Here is an 18,789-nt window from a genome sequence, read left to right as displayed (position 1 = left end):
ACTGAAATGGGGAAGGAGAAAGCACACTGCAATATTATTGATGTTTTCTGGAGTGATCTTTACAAGGGGGAGAGCTGATTGTTTATACTGGCATGGAATGAGTAAACAAATATATATATACAGTAAATTGATATAATTGTTCTAGCCTAATTGGTTGGTCAAAAGGCTACAAGCAAACTCCATGATTCCAGTGTTCCCTTGTTGTTATCTGATGATGGATCAGACCTCTAGCTGCATTTGGATATCCACCATTTTCTGTTTGTTTCATAACACTCCCCCTTGGATGTCCAAATGTTGAACACTATATTGCCTCGTTAAAAACCTTACCAAAGAAAAACCCGGTGGGAATAAAAACTTTGGGTAAGGGAAAAAGAGTACAATATGTGCTCCCCCTGATAAAGACATTATTGAAGATCATGTTTATGTGCTCCTCCTCGTTTCTGGAGATTTTTGAGATGATGCCATACGGATTAATAACGTTCTCCATTGGCCATCATCTTATCATACTCATGCCTCATTAAAAACCTCGCTAGAAAAACACAGTGGGAAAAACCTAGCCGAGGGAAAAAGAGTACATGGTATGTTTAATTATGTATTACACTGGTTGCCTCATTAAAAAACCTTACGCTAAGAAAACCCAGTGGGAAAAAACTTAGCTAAGGGAAAAAGAGTACAACCATATCCCCAACATAAATTTCAGAGCATAATATTCGTGATTCATTATGCTCCCCCTGAAGATAACATTATTCAAATCCCTTATTTTAAACTTCAAAATGTAGAGGAATTTTGTGAACAATCATGTTCAACTATCAATGGGGTGAATATATTTCATAATAATTGTGTGACTCTTTTTAGAGCTCACGTGGGTATAATACTGACATCATCATGTCTATTTAATTTTCATAATATACCCACAATCCTCATTGTCCTCTTATAGAACAATGGTGTAAATTATAGTACAATCAATTTTTGGGACTTGGCATCACGGGAATATAATAATAGCCAGTATCCGAGTAGCTCATTATATATTGGCTTGTCTAAGTAGCCAACCAGAATCATTTATGGGTTAACTGGTGTATAAATTTCTTTTCAAGGAAATACTCGATCTTTTAAGTCGAGATAATATTAAGCTTTCACATACAAGCTTTTCATTTCAAAATCCCCGTTTTTATACATGAGCTAACATCATTAAGCTCTTTATATATTTCATTAATGTTGATACTGCATCAATATTGACTGAAATGTTCATTAGTAACTCTTTATTGGACACACAATGGCACATATTATTCCTTCTTCACGAGGATAATAACTCCATTCGCAACTCTTTAAAGAGTACATAATGACACATAATATAAGCATATTTCTTCTTCAGGAAGAAAATTTCTCAGTCAGTCATCAACTGATTCAGGTCATATTTAGACCTTCATATTGCGATTTTCGCTTTCTCTTATATTAAGAACTTTCAAATCCATCACGGATTTTTCAAATATACTGTCCAATGACCCATATTTATGCGGTCATGACTTCAATCATATATTATCCAATGACCCATTTTTATGCGGTCATGATATTTATTAACTGCATATTATTATTTGGCAGGAATTAATAATCTATTGAACATTCAGTTCAGTCAATCTAGTATGTGGATTTTTGAAGATCTTTTCATTTTATGAAATTTTCTCGGCATTCAAATTTTCAAAATAATTAATTTGGGCACATATCTCCCCCTAATGCCGTGAAAATGATCTTCATGCAGTCTGCGTATCAAATGATCTCGTATCATGGGCTCTAGATTTTTATACAATACATGGATATTTATAATCAACATGTATATCTAGCTTATTTAATAGCCCGTAGAGATACGCAATGATGTGAAAATAAAATAGACTGCATATTAATAAAACACAGATTTTGGGAAATGTCCAAATTTTACCACGTACTAGATGTAAGTAGAGGGTATTCATTTTATGCAGTATATCAGATTTTGATAAAAACAGTAGTATATCAATTTTGATCTCCCCAATATATAATTTCTATTTAAGCATGCTTCATATGGGAGACTACTATTTGACATATATACAATGTCCAATATTATTAATTCAAATCTGACATTTCAATATTTAGCCCAAAGTGACCCAATTGCTCATGTCATAATTTAAAATAATTTGGGTTTTTAAATCGTAACATCTTATATACTCAAGCGTATATACAATCATATAATGTATATGATATGATAGATATAGCAAATACATAATTTAAAAGCAATAATAAGTGGAATAAGAAGTAAGGCATATATGATTCCACATTATATCATAAAGTGCCGAAATAGCTTTAATCAAAATTAAAACAATTAAAGTGAAAAACACTTTACTTTTATAATAGGATGCCAAGCTAATCCATTTTCTCAATTTATGAGAAATCATCATCATCATTATCATTATCATCACATATTCAGGATGATTTAATCAGTCGTGCCAAAACTTAAAATTATTCAAATCAGTAAACTTTTAGTTTACAATAAGATTGGCTACAATGACACTCTTTCTAATGCAATATAATCATGAGGAAAAGAGGGGAATTTTGCAATACACATTTCTTCCCTGATATTGCATTTGTAAAAGAATTCTCAATTCATGTCTTTTATAGTCTCAACATGACATTAGTCATTACAAATATTCAAATTCAATAAATTTCTATGAGACTTTAGAGGGAACAACGCAATACAATTTTCAATAAATTTGTTCCTCCAGGCAATAATATATTGGCTCATTCAGAGCTTTCAATCATCTCGTACTACCAAACATTGTAGTAACAAATTCCTCATCTTTTCAATGTGCAGAAACACTTTGCACTTTTAATCATTGTATGTGTGGTTGCACTATCCACAACACATACGTTTTTCTCATTCCTTTCTTGATCCAATCAAGAGTGATGATGTATTCATTTGCTTCTTTGAAGCATATATCCTTTAAGGATTAGACATCACATGATTTATCATGGATCACATCCAATTTTCTCCATATGGTATTTAATTTGGAGATAGCATATGCCAAACAAGCATAATTATACAATTTTTATCCCATGATTTTGATAAACATATCGAAATATATTTCTTTTATAACATTTGGGATAAACTTTATGGCCTTTAGCATAATATTAATTATGCCAAATTTTATTTCATGTTGATTCACATAGCCATAACATGAGAGAGCAATTTGTGACACAAATTAATTGTCCCATAATATACATAGCATTCACCATACAAAATGGTAATTTCTAATATGCTTATTGCAATATTTTATATTTCAGATGCTCTCGAAATTTAATCATCAATTGGATGCAAATATATAGATCATATTTTTATCATGCCATAATAATAATTTTAGGGAAATATGATCAGTGATTGATAATATTTTATCATATTTAAAATATTAGAAAGCAGCAAACCTTAACGGTCAAAAACTCCGACATAATATTTCAATAATTATTTTCTATTATGCTCCGCAATTGTCTAGAGTTTGCATGCCTTGATGTCAAGGTCCCGATAAACACCTATAGCATTCCAACCATCTTGACAGAATGACGGGGACCTATAAATCAAAACAAATATCATCATCCATAATAATTACTCCATTATCTATTATTATATATATAATAATATATAATTCGCCGAAAGTTATGCTTATTTAGCTATTGGCATATGTATATACTACTTAGTATAATATATATATATATATGCATTATATATAAGGTGGTGGGGAATCCCACTACCTCAAGTAGTATATATAATATCTTATATACTTATTATATACTCCCTCTGTCCCATTTTACCTGTCCTATTTACTATTCATTAGTCAAACCAACTACTTCTTGTTTACTTATTTTCTTTAATATTTTTTAATTATTTTTAAATTTAATTTTTTGTGTTTAATAGTACTTTTAATGTAGTTTCTTAATATATAAATTTTATATACTAATACTAAACTTAACATTATGGAAAAATGAATTAAAAATAACTGCAGTCAAGCCTCGTTAACCGAATCAGACACATAAAATGGGACGGAGGTAGTATGATATAATAATTTAAATAAGTGGGAGAGTGGAATCATGTCTCCCTGTCCGTTTCTTTGCCATGCTTCTTTATGCTTTCCAGCAATAATCAACGCCATCATCAACATATTCTTTAACAGCAACAACACTGCCCATCGTCTTAATTCACCGGCACTTCATCATCGTCGTCGTCCGTAGCTGCTGCTGCTCGAGAAGCGGAGGGACAGAGGTCCATGGATCGCGAAGCTACTACGTTCGCTGCTACCAACTGCCGTAGTGGTAGCGTCAGCATCGGAGACAGTGGACGGCGATGGGAGGTTGCGGCGAAGATGCCGGTGAGCGACGGCGATGTAGCTTCCGGTGGTGGTTTACTACTGTGGCGGTGGCTGTGAGCGAGCGAGAGGAAGAGACGACGGTGGAGACGGCAGTTGGTGGCATCGATGGTGTGCCACATGGTCCGTTCCGGCGGTGGTGGTTGCGACGGAGTTTGCCGGATCTGTTCAGCCGTCGAAGGAAGAAATCTTGCTAGTCACGAGCGATATGTTGCTGGCCATCGCCGTCGTCAACCACTACCATAAAGGTTCATAGTCGACGAACCACGACCTGCCGTAGGCGGCCGACGGTGGTGACATCTCTGGTTTCATCTCGCAAGGAGGTGGTGCATCTGGTGGAGGTAAGGTATGTAGCGTAGGGGATGGACTAGGTCACGGCTTAGTGATCTGTATAGACTTTGCCGTCCCGGCAAAACATAGCTCGTGCCGTGTCTGTCACGCACAGAGCCATGGCTCTGACGGGAGAGCTATGGCGCTGAGGTTTCTGACCAAACGGGTATTCTAAATATAACAGAGTGCGTGAGAGAATATGGTGGTTTAGGAGGTGCATAGAAGAGATTGCTAAAGAGCAATTCGTGCTGATAACGTGTTATAAAATATTAACAATAATTGTGATTTTACGAAGAATGAAGAACACTGAAATGGGGAAGGAGAAAGCACACTGCAATATTATTGATGTTTTCTGGAGTGATCTTTACAAGGGGGAGAGCTGATTGTTTATACTGGCATGGAATGAGTAAACAAATATATATATACAGTAAATTGATATAATTGTTCTAGCCTAATTGGTTGGTCAAAAGGCTACAAGCAAACTCCATGATTCCAGTGTTCCCTTGTTGTTATCTGATGATGGATCAGACCTCTAGCTAGCATTTGGATATCCACCATTTTCTGTTTGTTTCATAACAAGAGTATGTATATGTAGTATCACACATCGTTTTATTATAAATTTTGGTCTTCCAACCATAAATCGAATGAAAACATATAAGAGCATCACTTTTTGAAGGATTTTTTTTCATATATTTACATTTACCATGGACACAAAATTCATTTGAGCATCGTCATATCTATTTTTTGAAAGGAGATATGAAGCTCAGAGGAGAAGAAGCAAGTGGAGGTACTTGTGAAGAGCTTTAAATTGAAGAAAAATGTGAAACAAATAATCCTTGTCTACTTCTGGGGAAATAACAGTGTAATAGATGAAATATTTTCTTCATCTTTATAAGAGCATCCTTATCAATGGAGTTTTTTCACGGTTATTGAGGAGTTTTTGTAAGTGTGATTAGGAAAGAGAAACTGGGAGAAGATGAAAAAAAAAGAAACAAATTTAATTAATTAAAAAAAAAAGTTGGGTGAGGCGCGCCTAACGCGCCCAGCTAGCGCGTGCACAATACACGCCAGCTGGGCGCCCCTGTTGCGCCTTACGCGCGTCAGGCGCAACAAGACTAATTTCCCTTAAGTACCATTTTAATGTACAATAAACTCCAATTTGCAGAAGCTGTTGCGTCTTCTCTCTCCTGGGTTCTCACTCTTCCACCTCAAATAACACTGTTCCAATATCTCCAAAATATGCACTGATGGCCTTGCTCTAAGGAAGCTAAAGAAGAATTTCCAAGAAGCTAAAGAGGTGTCAAGAATGGTCTTCAAGAACCATTAACCCAAATCCCAATGCTATCATCCAATTCCAAATCCTCCATTATTACCTGGCCGGACCGGAAAGTCTAGCTTGCTCAGCCTCTATGGAAATATGAAGAAAATTTATTTTGCAGTGCATCATCTTATTATTGTGTTTGTAATATTCCTTTTACACAATTATAGCTAGATAGTATAGATCATCTTACGGTACTCAAATTAAAAACGTTCGAAGATGCACAATTCAAGTTTTTGGGGATTTGACTTACACCCTTATACACAGACCAGAAAGAATGTTTATATATAAAATTCAATTTTTTTTAAACTAAACAGGGAATCATTCATTAAGATCACAATAAAGAGCATTACAAATGAAAAAAGGGGGTTCCTAGAAGTGGAGTACCTAGCTAGCAAGTGGTGACTCCATTCGCAGAAAGTTTCACAAAAGAGATAGATACATTGTCAAATTGACTTAGTAAATCTTTAATATCGAGAAGAATAAGATCAAAAGAAGAGTTGTGGATGTCGGAGTTGAGAGATTGGATGACAGTTAAAGCATCAGATTCGACTTTGACCATGTTGTAATTCTTGATTTTCAGACAAGATAGCGCTTCGCGGATCGTCATAGCCTCTGCATATTTTGGAGAGTAGTAGTCTTCTTTTGAAACACTAGAAGATGCAATGAAAGTACCCTATTGATTACGAAGTACTCATCTGAATCCTTGCTTTTTGTTGGTTTTATTTACTGTTGCGTCAATGTTCAGTTTGAGGGATCACTGACTGATATAAGGGCAGAAGTGAAGGAAGGAGAAGCTGCAATTGAAAGCATAGTGAATAAAGAGGCAGAAACGGCATCGTTTGAAAGTGGCGGTTGAAAGCCGTTTAGAGAAGAGGTCCGACGACGTCGTTTCAAGCCATCGGGTAAAACAATTGGTTAGCAATCCAGCAACGTCGTTTTGCGTTTTCTCTTTTCCTTTTTTTTTCAACTGTAATTCCGTTAAACAGTTAGAAAATAGGGGTTTGTTAATGGCCTTCTATAACCCCATTGGGATTGTAAAGGATGGATATGCTGAATCATAATTCGAATTTCTCTTTTCTTATCTTCTTCTTCTTCCTAACCCTAACCTCCTTCTCTGTTTCCTTCTCTTTTTCTATTACTTTTGCAAGAGCATTGCAAGTGGTATCAGAGCCCGTGATCATGAATGAACGGGTGACGAGGTTGGAAGCAGCTATGGCAGATCTCAATGGCAAGGTTAATAACTAGTACTGGACAACTCAAGAGTCAGTCGCGACACTGACCATTTAGGTTACTAACCTTTCTACTCAGTTTGGGAGTTTGAGGGATGAATTGTTGCAGCTACTGAGGCTCAATCGCCCAGCTCCGCCACTTTTTGGTATTTCCCCTGGACAATCTTCAGTCCATGGGCAATTTCTTGGTGAGCTAAGCACTGTTCCAAACCGACCAGAGGGAAGGCCAGACAAGGCCCCAATGACTAAGCTAGAGGTGGAAGATGTTGAGCAGGGAGTAGAGACCCCTAAAGGTCTTGATCGATCGGGAAGGATGAATACAGAATGGGCTCCAGAAGGCCAATGGCTGCTGGTCAGAATCAGGATGCAGAATGGGCTCCCAGAATGCCAATTGCAGCTAGTCAGAATCAGGACCCATTCCCAAGGTACAAAATTGAATTCCTAGCATTTGATTATGAACACCCTAGGCAGTGGATCCTTAGGTGTGAAAGGTTCTTTGTGCTTTCTCACATTCTTAGACATGAGATTATGAACCTACTGTATGTGAACTTCACGAGCAAAGTGGGATTGTGGTTTGAGAGTTATGTACATGGTTGAGGGAGGAGTTCCAGTGGCCTAGGTTTGTAGAGGCTTTATGCAAGAGATTTGGGGACAGTGGAGTGTCATTGATGGAGGACTTTGTAGCCTTTAAGTAGTGGGGTTCTTTTTTACTAGTGCCTAATTTTTTATTTATTTTGTTGCCTTCAACATAATAATAATAATAATAATAATAATAATAATAATAATAATAATAATAATTCTGAAATGAATATTTAGTAGTGTATGAATGTATTATTGATTGTCAACTCTCAATTTTGATAGCATATATAGATACACAAAAGTCAAAGCACTTGAAATATCATATTGAGGTCTACTTTTCCATTTTAATTAAAATACCAAATTTCTGCTTTTTGACAATTGAAGGTTGTTTCCTAACCTTAGCAGTCAACTAAAACAATAAAAGTATGTAGCCAACATTGAGAATATCAATATACACACATCTTCCTAAAGCACAAAAACTTTCCCATAAAAACATACAATTGCAGGTCATATATAAAACTCAACATAGTAGAAAGAGAAAATGACAGTTAATTGTTTATGTCGAAACATCCGTGTAAGTTATGGGTACCTACAAAGAAAGACGTGAATCAATTAATATTTTAACACCTATAATTATATAATCATGAATATATTTATATATACCTTTGACGGGGGTGTGTTCCACAATGTGTTGGAAATGTTATTCAGGTCGATTTTCGTAGCTGTTGCGCCTGCTGTGGCTCCTGTACGTCTAGGAAGTCATCACTGCTATGCATACCCATGTCGTGGCTGCGTATACCACCTTGACTAGGAGATTCTCCTACAATAAAATCTCTTACTAGATGGGGCCAAGGTGAGATGTTGTATGTGGGAAGATATTGAGCTCCAAATTGCGGGTCCATATTTGGTGGTGCATTATAGTGGGATGACCCCGACTGTGAGGGATCATACACTTGACTCGCCGGGGTATACGGAGAGAGACCACCAAAGTCCGCATGTGAATATGGATAGCAATAGGTAGTGCTGGGGCATGAACTGGTGCTTTGCTCCCAAGCACTAGAATGGCTATTACCGCCAAACTCAACACCACTAGTAAATGGGTGGGAATCATAGTTTTGCTCACCGGCTCGGTTAGGGGTGGGAACTTCGGGATTCGGTACGATTTTTTTCGGTTTTGGTATCGGTATTTCGGTATTACAAAAAAAAAATGATACCATTCAGTTTTACAATAAAGTTCGGTTTGGTTTCGGTTCGGTATGAAACGGTTCAGTTTCGGCTCGAAATTTTCGGTTCGGTTTGGATGTTCAATTTTCAACATTTACTAATTTTCCAAACCCACACTACAAAACAATACATATTCGCATAATCCAAAGTCTTAACTCTTAAATATAAATATTACATAACAACCAAACAATTCAAACACAAAATTAACATAACAATCCAAATTGTAAAGAAATATCTTGTTCATCGATCATCCCCTCATCACGGATCAATATCATGACGGTTGCCCTGCTGATTTGCGTATCTCAGTATAAGAAAAAAAAAAAGAAAAAGTATTAAAAATTTAAAATATTGAAACATAAACTAATATAATATATACTATACATAAATTTGTAATAAAATATAGAATTGTCAATTAGCTTCTGCAAGTAAATCCATAAACTCAGTTTCCTCTAATATTTGAAAGAGGTTTACTGTTGCATCAGATTGAAGTGAAGACAGTAACCCATCTTGTGTCAATATCAATGCCTCTACCATATAAGGTGTCAACGAACTCCGATATTGGTCCAAAATACGGCCTGGGGTGCTAAAGGCACACCCAGATGCAACACTAGAAACTGGAATTGCAAGAATATCACGTGCCATTTCTGACAAGATTGGAAATTTCATACTTTCTTTCTTCCATCATGACAAAATATTAAATTGCATACCCAATCTATTAAGAGTTGGTTTTTCAATCTTTTCCATCAAGTATATATCTAACTCATTTGATGTTTCATCCACATCTCCTTTTTCACAAACCATATCTGAATACATGGAAAAAAAAATTGAACTGGTTGGACATTATCACCAACATTAACACCAACATCTAACAATTCCATTTCACTAGTTTCACAAGATTGACTTCCACTCTCACTTCCACTTCCACTTCCACATCCAATCGTACTTTGATTTGTTGTTGCACTTGGTTTAGCATACAACGCATTGTATACCTCATACAACTTACGCAACACCTCCATTATTGCTTCTTTCATTTCAATACATTTTGGTGTATCTTTACCATACAATTTTTCAAAACAAATTGTCACAAAACCCATCTTGCTCCTTGGATCAAGCACACTACTAATAATCAACAATTTATTTATCTCAAGCCCCTCCCAATACTTATCAAACTTTTTCTTCATTTCAAAAGCCATGTTACTCATGTTGACATCTCTACTACTAGTGAAAACATTCAAATTTGCTTCAATTGTGCATATATCATTGAAACAATGACTAGATGTCACATTTTTGTATGAAGAAAAAGCCAAAGTTGCATCATAAAATATTTTCAAGAACTGTACCAATCGACGAACATTCTCCCAATCATCTGATAATGGCGGCCCAACCCTTCTCTTTCCATTTTCATCCTCTTGAAAGTAAGAATCATACAATTTGTCCTCATCAATCATTCGGTCAAATGCTGCCTTATTCTTGAAAGCTGCAGACAACATGAGGTAAGTAGAATTCCATCTAGTATTGCAATCTAAAATCAAACTCCCTCTAGTTAGTTTATCTTACTCTGAACGTGTACGAAATGCTTGAAATCTGGAATTGAATGATCTTACATACTTCACTGCATTACGAACACTAACCACACTATTACCCATCGTTGCCAAACCATCCTTCACAATCAAATTCAAAATATGTGCACAACAACGCACATGTATAAACTCTCCACCACTTCAATTTATTTTTCAAGATTCTAATTGCACTATCATTGGCAGATGCATTGTCAACTGTGATAGTAAAAACCTTTTTGATACCCCAATCAATCAAACAATTCTCAAGTTCTTTTGCAATTGTCTCACCTTTATGATCAGAAATAGGTTTAAAACTAATAATTTTTCTATGCAACTGCCAGTTCACATCAATATAATGAGCAGTGATAACCATATAACTAACAGTACTAGTGAGCATATAATGAGCAGTGACCCAAAATCTCAACCCAAACCCGACCCAAACGCCCAACATATAAATACCACATGACCCATCTCAGCTTGCCATTTACACCCCATTGCTTCATCGTCTTCTTCGCGATTCTGTACGAAACCCTACTTCATCGCTCAGAAATGGAAATCAAGCCACATACACATCCCACAAAGCAAAAATCCTCATCCATAAGCACAAACCCTCATCCATAACAGCAAAAGTAATCCAATTTCCTTCAAAATCCATTGTTTGAACAGCGAATTTTCAGTTCATATACATCAACAACCTTCTACTAAAAGGCTTGCGATTTGCAGATTTGAGGTTCGAAGATTATAGACAATACTCTCTCCATATTACGGTAATTTGTTTCCTTATTTGTTTATTTACTATAATTTTATCTAATTAACCATGAATCCTAAATAATTTCTCCGTAAATTAGATCTACGAACCTCCTTTTCATTTTGAAATTCAAGAGACGAAAATACACAGACAAATATACACAAAAAGAAAGATTCAAAGTTAATTTGTATAGCAAAAGAATACTAATCTCCACAACGATAAGATATGTATTCCCCTGTACATTACTAATTTCTTGTTAAAAGTTAATTTTATTCATATTCTGGTAATTGAATTTTAATCTATTGATTTTTAATTTCATTTTTATTTATTACTTACAAACCCTAAGTTTTCTCACTTCATATATAATAATTCTTGTAATAATTGTTTTTATTTGTATATGTAAAGCATTTGGTCCCAGTTCATTTGTCATATTCCAGATTTAAATTGTTTAGAATATACAGAATATAAATTATGTGTAGTCCAATTACATGTGGATATATTTGATGTTTGAAGTTACTAATTAGGAAAAATAAATTGCCTAACTAATTTGAAAAGGAATAGTAGTAGTTCTATATTATAAGTGTCCTACCTAATTGCAGTTTATGGGAGATTATCTAGACTGAGCCAAATAAAAAAAAAAACTAAATAACTTTCAATATAATGGTAGTCAGATTCAAGAGGCCTATTTCTTTAGTTAACAAATTGTAAAATCATATATAAATATTATATGAAAAAAATTGTAATGTCAATTTACCTTTATTTGAATGCTCATGTTTTCTCTTGCAACCAATAGTTGTTGAATTCTCTAACTTCATTATCCTTTCAAATCCAATAGTTGTTGAATTCTCTAACTTCATTATCCTTTCAAATTGCTGGTAGAATCTACAATTGAAGGGTGAAACTGATTTTGAAGAAAACCCAAATCCAATAGTTGTTGAATTCTCTAACTTCATTATCCTTTCAAATTGCTGGTAGAATCTACAATTGATTCAAAAGGTGAAACAGATTTTGAAGAAAGGTTTTCTTACTCTTATGAAAGAAGCCATTTTATACCCATTTAAATGTATTGGTAATTATAGTAGAATGATTACTAATAGTTAGACTTGTACTCAAAAGCACCCAAATCCAATAGTTGTTGAATTCTCTAACTTCATTATCCACCCAAATCCAATAGTTGTTGAATTCTCTAACTTCATTATCCTTTCAAATTGCTGGTAGAATCTACAATTGATTCAAAAGGTGAAACAGATTTTGAAGAAAGGTTTTCTTACTCTTATGAAAGAAGCCATTTTATACCCATTTAAATTTCTTACTCTTATGAAAGAAGCCATTTTATACCCATTTAAATGTATTGGTAATTATAGTAGAATGATTACTAATAGTTAGACTTGTACTCAAAAGCATTACCTTTTTTTTTTTTATTTTGAATACTACTAATTCTACTACAATGCAGTATCTGTTCATAACTACTTTCTTAACCTATTGAAGCACAAGAGTCAGTATTGCCCCCACTGAGACTCGAACCCACCACCTCCCTTATAAAGGGAAGGGTTTGATGCCACTGGACTACAAGGTCCTTGGCTTAAAAGCATTACCTATTCCATTGGGAATAAAAATAGTCTGCAGTTTTCATTAATGTAAAAAATTGTACTGAATTGGTTCTCTTGTATTCCATTTATTTATTTTAATATACTTTGATTCTACAATTTATACACACAGACAGTGTGTGTGTGTACATATATATTTCAAAATTTCTGATTACATTTAATAAAAAAAATACAACATATCATTTTTATCATATTTTTCTACTTCAATTTACATTAGTCAAGTATTATTTCCTTTTCTGCATAGCACACCAAAATCCAATATTATATGAATGAATCAGTCAAGTTAAATTGTGAGCTATAAGCAGTCTTGCAAGATCAAATGACCTTCATTATTTCATAAAATATGGTTACTGTGAATTTTCAGTTGCTACATAAACCTGGAATACATCAGATTTAGACTGCATTGAGAGGCCTTGTCAGCATTCAATCTCTCTCTCTCTCTCTCTCTATATATATATATATATATATATATATATATATATAAAATAAGTTGCATCGCACGGTTTATGGTGGACATAAAGAAATAAAACAAAAAAAGTTACTGAAATCTGGTTGACACTATTACTTAGATTCTATTTGGTTCTATTTTACCTTAAAAAAATTTCTTGCTTTCATGTTATTAACTATTTCTGAAAATATTGTTGCATATGAAAGAATAAATACTTTAAAAATACCTGATGTAAGTAGCATGTACTATAACAAAATGATTGCATGCAACTATTTGGTATATTTTTCAAAGTGAAACTGATTATCATTTTTAACATCCTAACAGGTTTTTTTTTTTTTTTTCTGTGTATAGATAACTTCAAGATTTTATCCATTAGAAGAACCTTAGAAAGCAAAGAAGATGGTTGATTTAGTGAGGTGGCTAATTCAAAAAACAGCATACATTAAAAAGACTTAGTACATAGGTACAATTAACCAAATATGTTATAATATTTCATGTGATCCATAAATGATTTTCAAAACAGAATGCATCAATAATTGTTTTACAAAAGCTAATTCATCCTAGGTCAACATTAAGTGCATTACATAACATTGGTCCTTCCATTACAAAATAGTCTACTTAGATAGAAGGAATTACACAAACATTAGGCACATATTACACACTAAAATACAAAGCAGGAAAAGAAAATAAGTCCGAATAACACATGTCAAAAGACCCAACTGAAAAGTAACCAAACTAAATCTCTTCTTCCTTAATAGCCAAAGTTCGACGCCTTTTAGGCACCTGAACTTTACTGAAATCCTCCATCAAACACCTATTCACAGGAAGTGCAACAACAACTTGTGTTCCATTTTGAGAATCTACATCTAAATCAACATCATCAGAATCATTCATACGATTCCTATTCTCAGCCTCATCACCATTAACTTCCACTATCTCATCAAAAGCATCCCCCAAGTTGATAACATCATGGCTAACAAAGAATTCCTACACATAAAACAAAACATGTAAGATAAAAAAAAAAAACAAAAATAGATATAAGTATGTAGGTAAAGTTAGAACAGAAAAAACAAAGATCTGTAGTTATACATCATCACCCAACTTCACCACTTGAAATCCTAACTTCACCACCTGAAAATTTTATAAAATGATCAGAAACTAACATTCTTTATTTCTTATTCTGCAGAGATAATAGGAAAAAAAATGTGGATAGGAATACTTGTTACAACAAGAAGGATGAATACAACATGGTTTCACTGATTCAAATATCAGCAGATGAACAGATAATAATTTTTTATTTTTATAAAATGCTGCAGATGTTATTGTAATTAGTAGGGAAAACTAAAAAAATAAACTGGAATGAGAAAAATAAATGAATAGAAATAACTAATAACATCTCTTATTATAATAAAATGATCAGACACTAACATTCTTTATTTCTTATTCTGCAGAGATAATAGGAAAAAAAATGTGGATAGGAATATTTGTCACAGCAAGAGGGATGAATACAACAGGGTTTCACTGATTCAAGTATCAGTAGAAGAACAATGTTTGAACAGGTAATAATTTTTTATTTTTACAGAATGCTACAGGTGTTATTGTAATTAGTAGGGAAAACTAAAAAAATAATCTGGAATAGAAAAAATAAATGAATAGGAATAACTAATAACATTAAGTGCAATAGAGAGAGTGACTCACTGTCTAGGAACCTTGACCTGCATAATTGCATCAATAGTATCAGTGTATCACAGATTCTAGTGAGGTCGAATTAAAATAAGGGAGCAATTGATCAACGTGATCATCCCAAACCGTACTGTGAATTTGATGCACTGAAAATGCAAAATTGATATTATATACAATATTCATTGCATAAAGGGAAACACACACTATATATAAATAAATTTTCTTACTTTCCATCTTCCAAAACAAAATCAATTAGCCTAGTCATCCTACCACCAACATTCCTCTCAATGGGAGAGTAGACAATAATATTAGCAAACAAACATGTAGTTTAGAATAATATGTACACAAGTGTACATTGTATAAGATAGAAATGTAATAACATACCCTATCAAAACCATTTCATCAACATCTTGTTTGATTAGGAATGATGGAAATGACTTTAAGCGGATCATGTGATTAGGGAACTCAATTTGCTTGTATTCCTTGACCAATGTGTCATGTTTAAACTTTATCATGAAAGGAAGCAATCTAGTCTTATAGTGTGAGTAATTTGAGATACATCATACCTTCTCAACTTGCTTCTTAGCAATGTGAGCACGGATGTAAGTCCCCTATATTCATAACAAAGAAGAAAACAATTATAGACAGAATTTAAATTATCAGAACTGCATATGTCTAACGACCGCTAACTTCTTGATCATGCAATAAACATTCGATGCTCTTAATGCACTTTGATTTATGATTTTCAAGAACTTCATAGGTTCGAACCAAGCGTACTCGGATGGCTTTCATGGTGAACTCCAGCTTTAGTTGAGAACCAAGAGCAAACTGATGACCAACCATGGGTAAAAGATAATTCGTAGCTTTGAAGTAGATTTGGGTGTAATAGGTGTTTATGTCAATTGCGAATGGGATTGTATATATTGTATGAATATATATACCAAAAAAGTAGCATAGATAAGATGAAAACAATCATCACGCAGTGGCTACTGACGCTAACCTAAATAGGATTAAACAGCAAAAATTGATTTCCAAGAAAAACATTAAATGCAAAAAAAAAAAAAAAATTAATAGACCAATTATAATTCATTTAGAGATAAAGAAATAACAATTAAAATTACAGTCCTACTTAATATGAATGATTAGAATACAGAAATAAATTCAAAACAAATTTTCAACCAGTTAGAATTAAGATTTCAAACAATTAGTAATGATGATAATGGATGGGAAATAGTTACAATTCAAATTAGACGTTTGATCAAACCCAGACTTTGGAAACACAAATCTCCTTGCCCATATTTTACGTTGTTTTATTTTTTAGATTAAAACTACAGCCTGAAAAATAGCACAATAAGAAAATACCAAAATAAAATGTAAAACTCTTGGGCGGGAAAATGCAGCCATATTAGAGGCCAAATCCCCTATCTTTATTATAATAAGAGATTATTTAATATTTATTATATATATATATTCAAAAAAAATGAACGGTTTTTGGTTCGGTTCGGTAAAAAACTGAACCGAACCGAATCAAACCGTTTGATTTTTCTACAATAAGTACCAATCGCTTCTTTCGGTTCGGTAAAATCGAACCGAACCGCCAACCCCTAGGCTCGGTATTGAACGGGCACAAGGGCGAGTGCATTCACATCCTCAAACCCGCCATCATCATCGTCCGCTGCCGGTGTTGGTTTGCCTCAGCCTGCTCCGCCTGGTTGACCGCACGCATACGCCTACCACCACGCTCGGGTTGGCCTTGCACGTTCTCTCTTTGTCGTCGCACATTTGGACGTCGAGCTTGCACCTCTGGCACATCAAACAGTGCATCATTGAATACATGGGGGGAGGGACGTTCACAAAGTATCCATATCCAGCACACACTAAATGCTCGCGTGTGCTAACATGTATTTCCTGAAGTTTTTGAAGAGCTTGCTCCCCGTCAACAGGAATCTCTCTGGCACTTATATGCAAATCACGGAGGAAGTGCATCTGCATGAAATATACAACATATCATCACATAACATATTTATCATTTCACCATTACTAATCACCGTTATAAAAAAAATAAACTTTAAGCCATTATTGAACATACTAACCACATCATTTAATGACGCACCACATTGGACATAACCCTGATCTTATCGGTGTTCAGGGTTGCCAATGAAAAGCCTACCATGGGTATGGTACCATACCCGATATGCATTAGTTGCAACAGGATTGTTCACCCTATCTATTGCTATGATGGAACCTTCACGTTGTGTCCAGTAAAACATATGTCCAGCGTGTTTTTCAGCCAAATCGAAATTGCCAGATCGACCGTTAAACGCGTGTAGTGCCTCATTATACTGGACTTCAATTGGGATATCTTGTAAGCAGTCGAATTGCATGCAGAACCGATCAGGATAGTAGTTCTCGATGATATAAAAAAAATATCAAAGGAACACGAGCTGGCCAAATCGCTTGACCAGTAGTGCAGTAGTCAGGCAATTCAGGAAAAAAGGCAGTATATGGCTCGAACACAAACTGCAAAATACATCAATACATTTTATGATTAAGGCTCGAACCTATGATTATATAAATAATTACATATACAAACATTACACGAACGTACCATCTGCTGGTTAACGCGATCCAATTGATCGTAATATGTACGAATCACGTGATTGGGCACATCACCCCAGAAATGTGGACATACCCACCTATATTTGTAAGAACAACTCATAAGTACTTAAACACCAAGTGAATTCCATTCTTTTAAAATAAAATTTAAAATATTACAACTAACCTGACACCAGCTGGTAAACCACGAAAGTTGTGTTGCGGTATAATGCACTCTGGCCTAAGGAAAGGGAGTCTCTCCCATGCCCAAAGTTAGAGCAGCACCATACAACCATCGAATTTGGAAGTATTGTGGTCAGCTTCTTTGCACAACCCCCGATACAGATATGTTAACACAGCTGATCCCTAGTTGTACTGGCCACAAGCCTCAAAATCTTCAATAAAATGCTAGAAGGAAAAATGTGCCCACATATTACTAGATTCAGGAAAAAGAAATCCTCCTAACAAATGCATCAACTGAAACCGCGTAGCAACTTGGACATCTTCATTTGCGCTATTCGCGGTTAGTTGTGGAACTTGTGAAATTGCAGTAGAATTTATTTTTGACTCCGTCGGGAATTTATCTAAGGGAGTTAATCCCAACAAACTCTTACACAATTCTTTCCATTTTGGGATAGAACGTTTAAGACGTCCTGTAACAGCAAGGTCGTCCACCTTAAGGCCAAATAACACTTCAACATCTTGAAGTATTATACCTACCTCCCCAAACGGTAGGTGAAAAGCGTGAACCTCAGGCCGCCACCGCTTAATCAACGCAGCGATCAATGAATGGTCCAACCTTATTTGTTCGAGATATGATACGCCGTATAACCCAGCCAGACGCAAGTAATGTATCATCCTTTCATCGATGGGTACTATTGTTTGGACATCGTAACGGCACGGTTTAATATGTGCATCAAAATCTCGGTTCGTCCATATGAATCTGGACCGATGCCTCTGCTGAAATGTTAGGACCGAGGGATCCATCGGTCCGGGATGCAATAACCTTCGTGTACCCAAAGATAACTAAAATATTATATTCACTTATTCTAATTAATAAATCACACATCAATCATGCGATTCT

General features: G+C 34.8%; 1 protein-coding gene across 1 annotated transcript; it reads right to left on the bottom strand.

Moving 5' to 3' along the window:
- Positions 1-9,473: 9,473 nt before the first annotated feature.
- Positions 9,474-11,119, bottom strand: LOC115999367 (zinc finger BED domain-containing protein RICESLEEPER 1-like). Its single transcript, XM_031239220.1, has 6 exons — positions 11,084-11,119; positions 10,857-10,958; positions 10,674-10,726; positions 9,913-10,574; positions 9,773-9,868; positions 9,474-9,679 (listed from the first exon to the last, which is right to left on the bottom strand). The coding sequence occupies exons 1-6, from the start codon at positions 11,117-11,119 to the stop codon at positions 9,474-9,476; spliced, it is 1,155 nt and encodes a 384-aa protein (XP_031095080.1).
- Positions 11,120-18,789: the final 7,670 nt, after the last annotated feature.

This window comes from Ipomoea triloba, chromosome 12 (genome assembly GCF_003576645.1).
Source record: "Ipomoea triloba cultivar NCNSP0323 chromosome 12, ASM357664v1".
NCBI lineage: Eukaryota > Viridiplantae > Streptophyta > Magnoliopsida > Solanales > Convolvulaceae > Ipomoea > Ipomoea triloba.
Note: the sequence above shows the minus strand (reverse complement) of the source record. Positions and strands in the feature narration are given on the sequence as shown.

Coding starts and splice junctions, on each gene's coding strand:
- LOC115999367 (XM_031239220.1), bottom strand. CDS start 11,119: ATGGGGTGTAAATGGCAAGCTGAGATGGGTCATGTG. Junction 10,727..10,856: donor TTGATTGGGGTATCAAAAAG/GTTTTTACTATC, acceptor TTGATTGTGAAG/GATGGTTTGGCAACGATGGG. Junction 9,869..9,912: donor AGATGTTGGTGTTAATGTTG/GTGATAATGTCC, acceptor CCATGTATTCAG/ATATGGTTTGTGAAAAAGGA.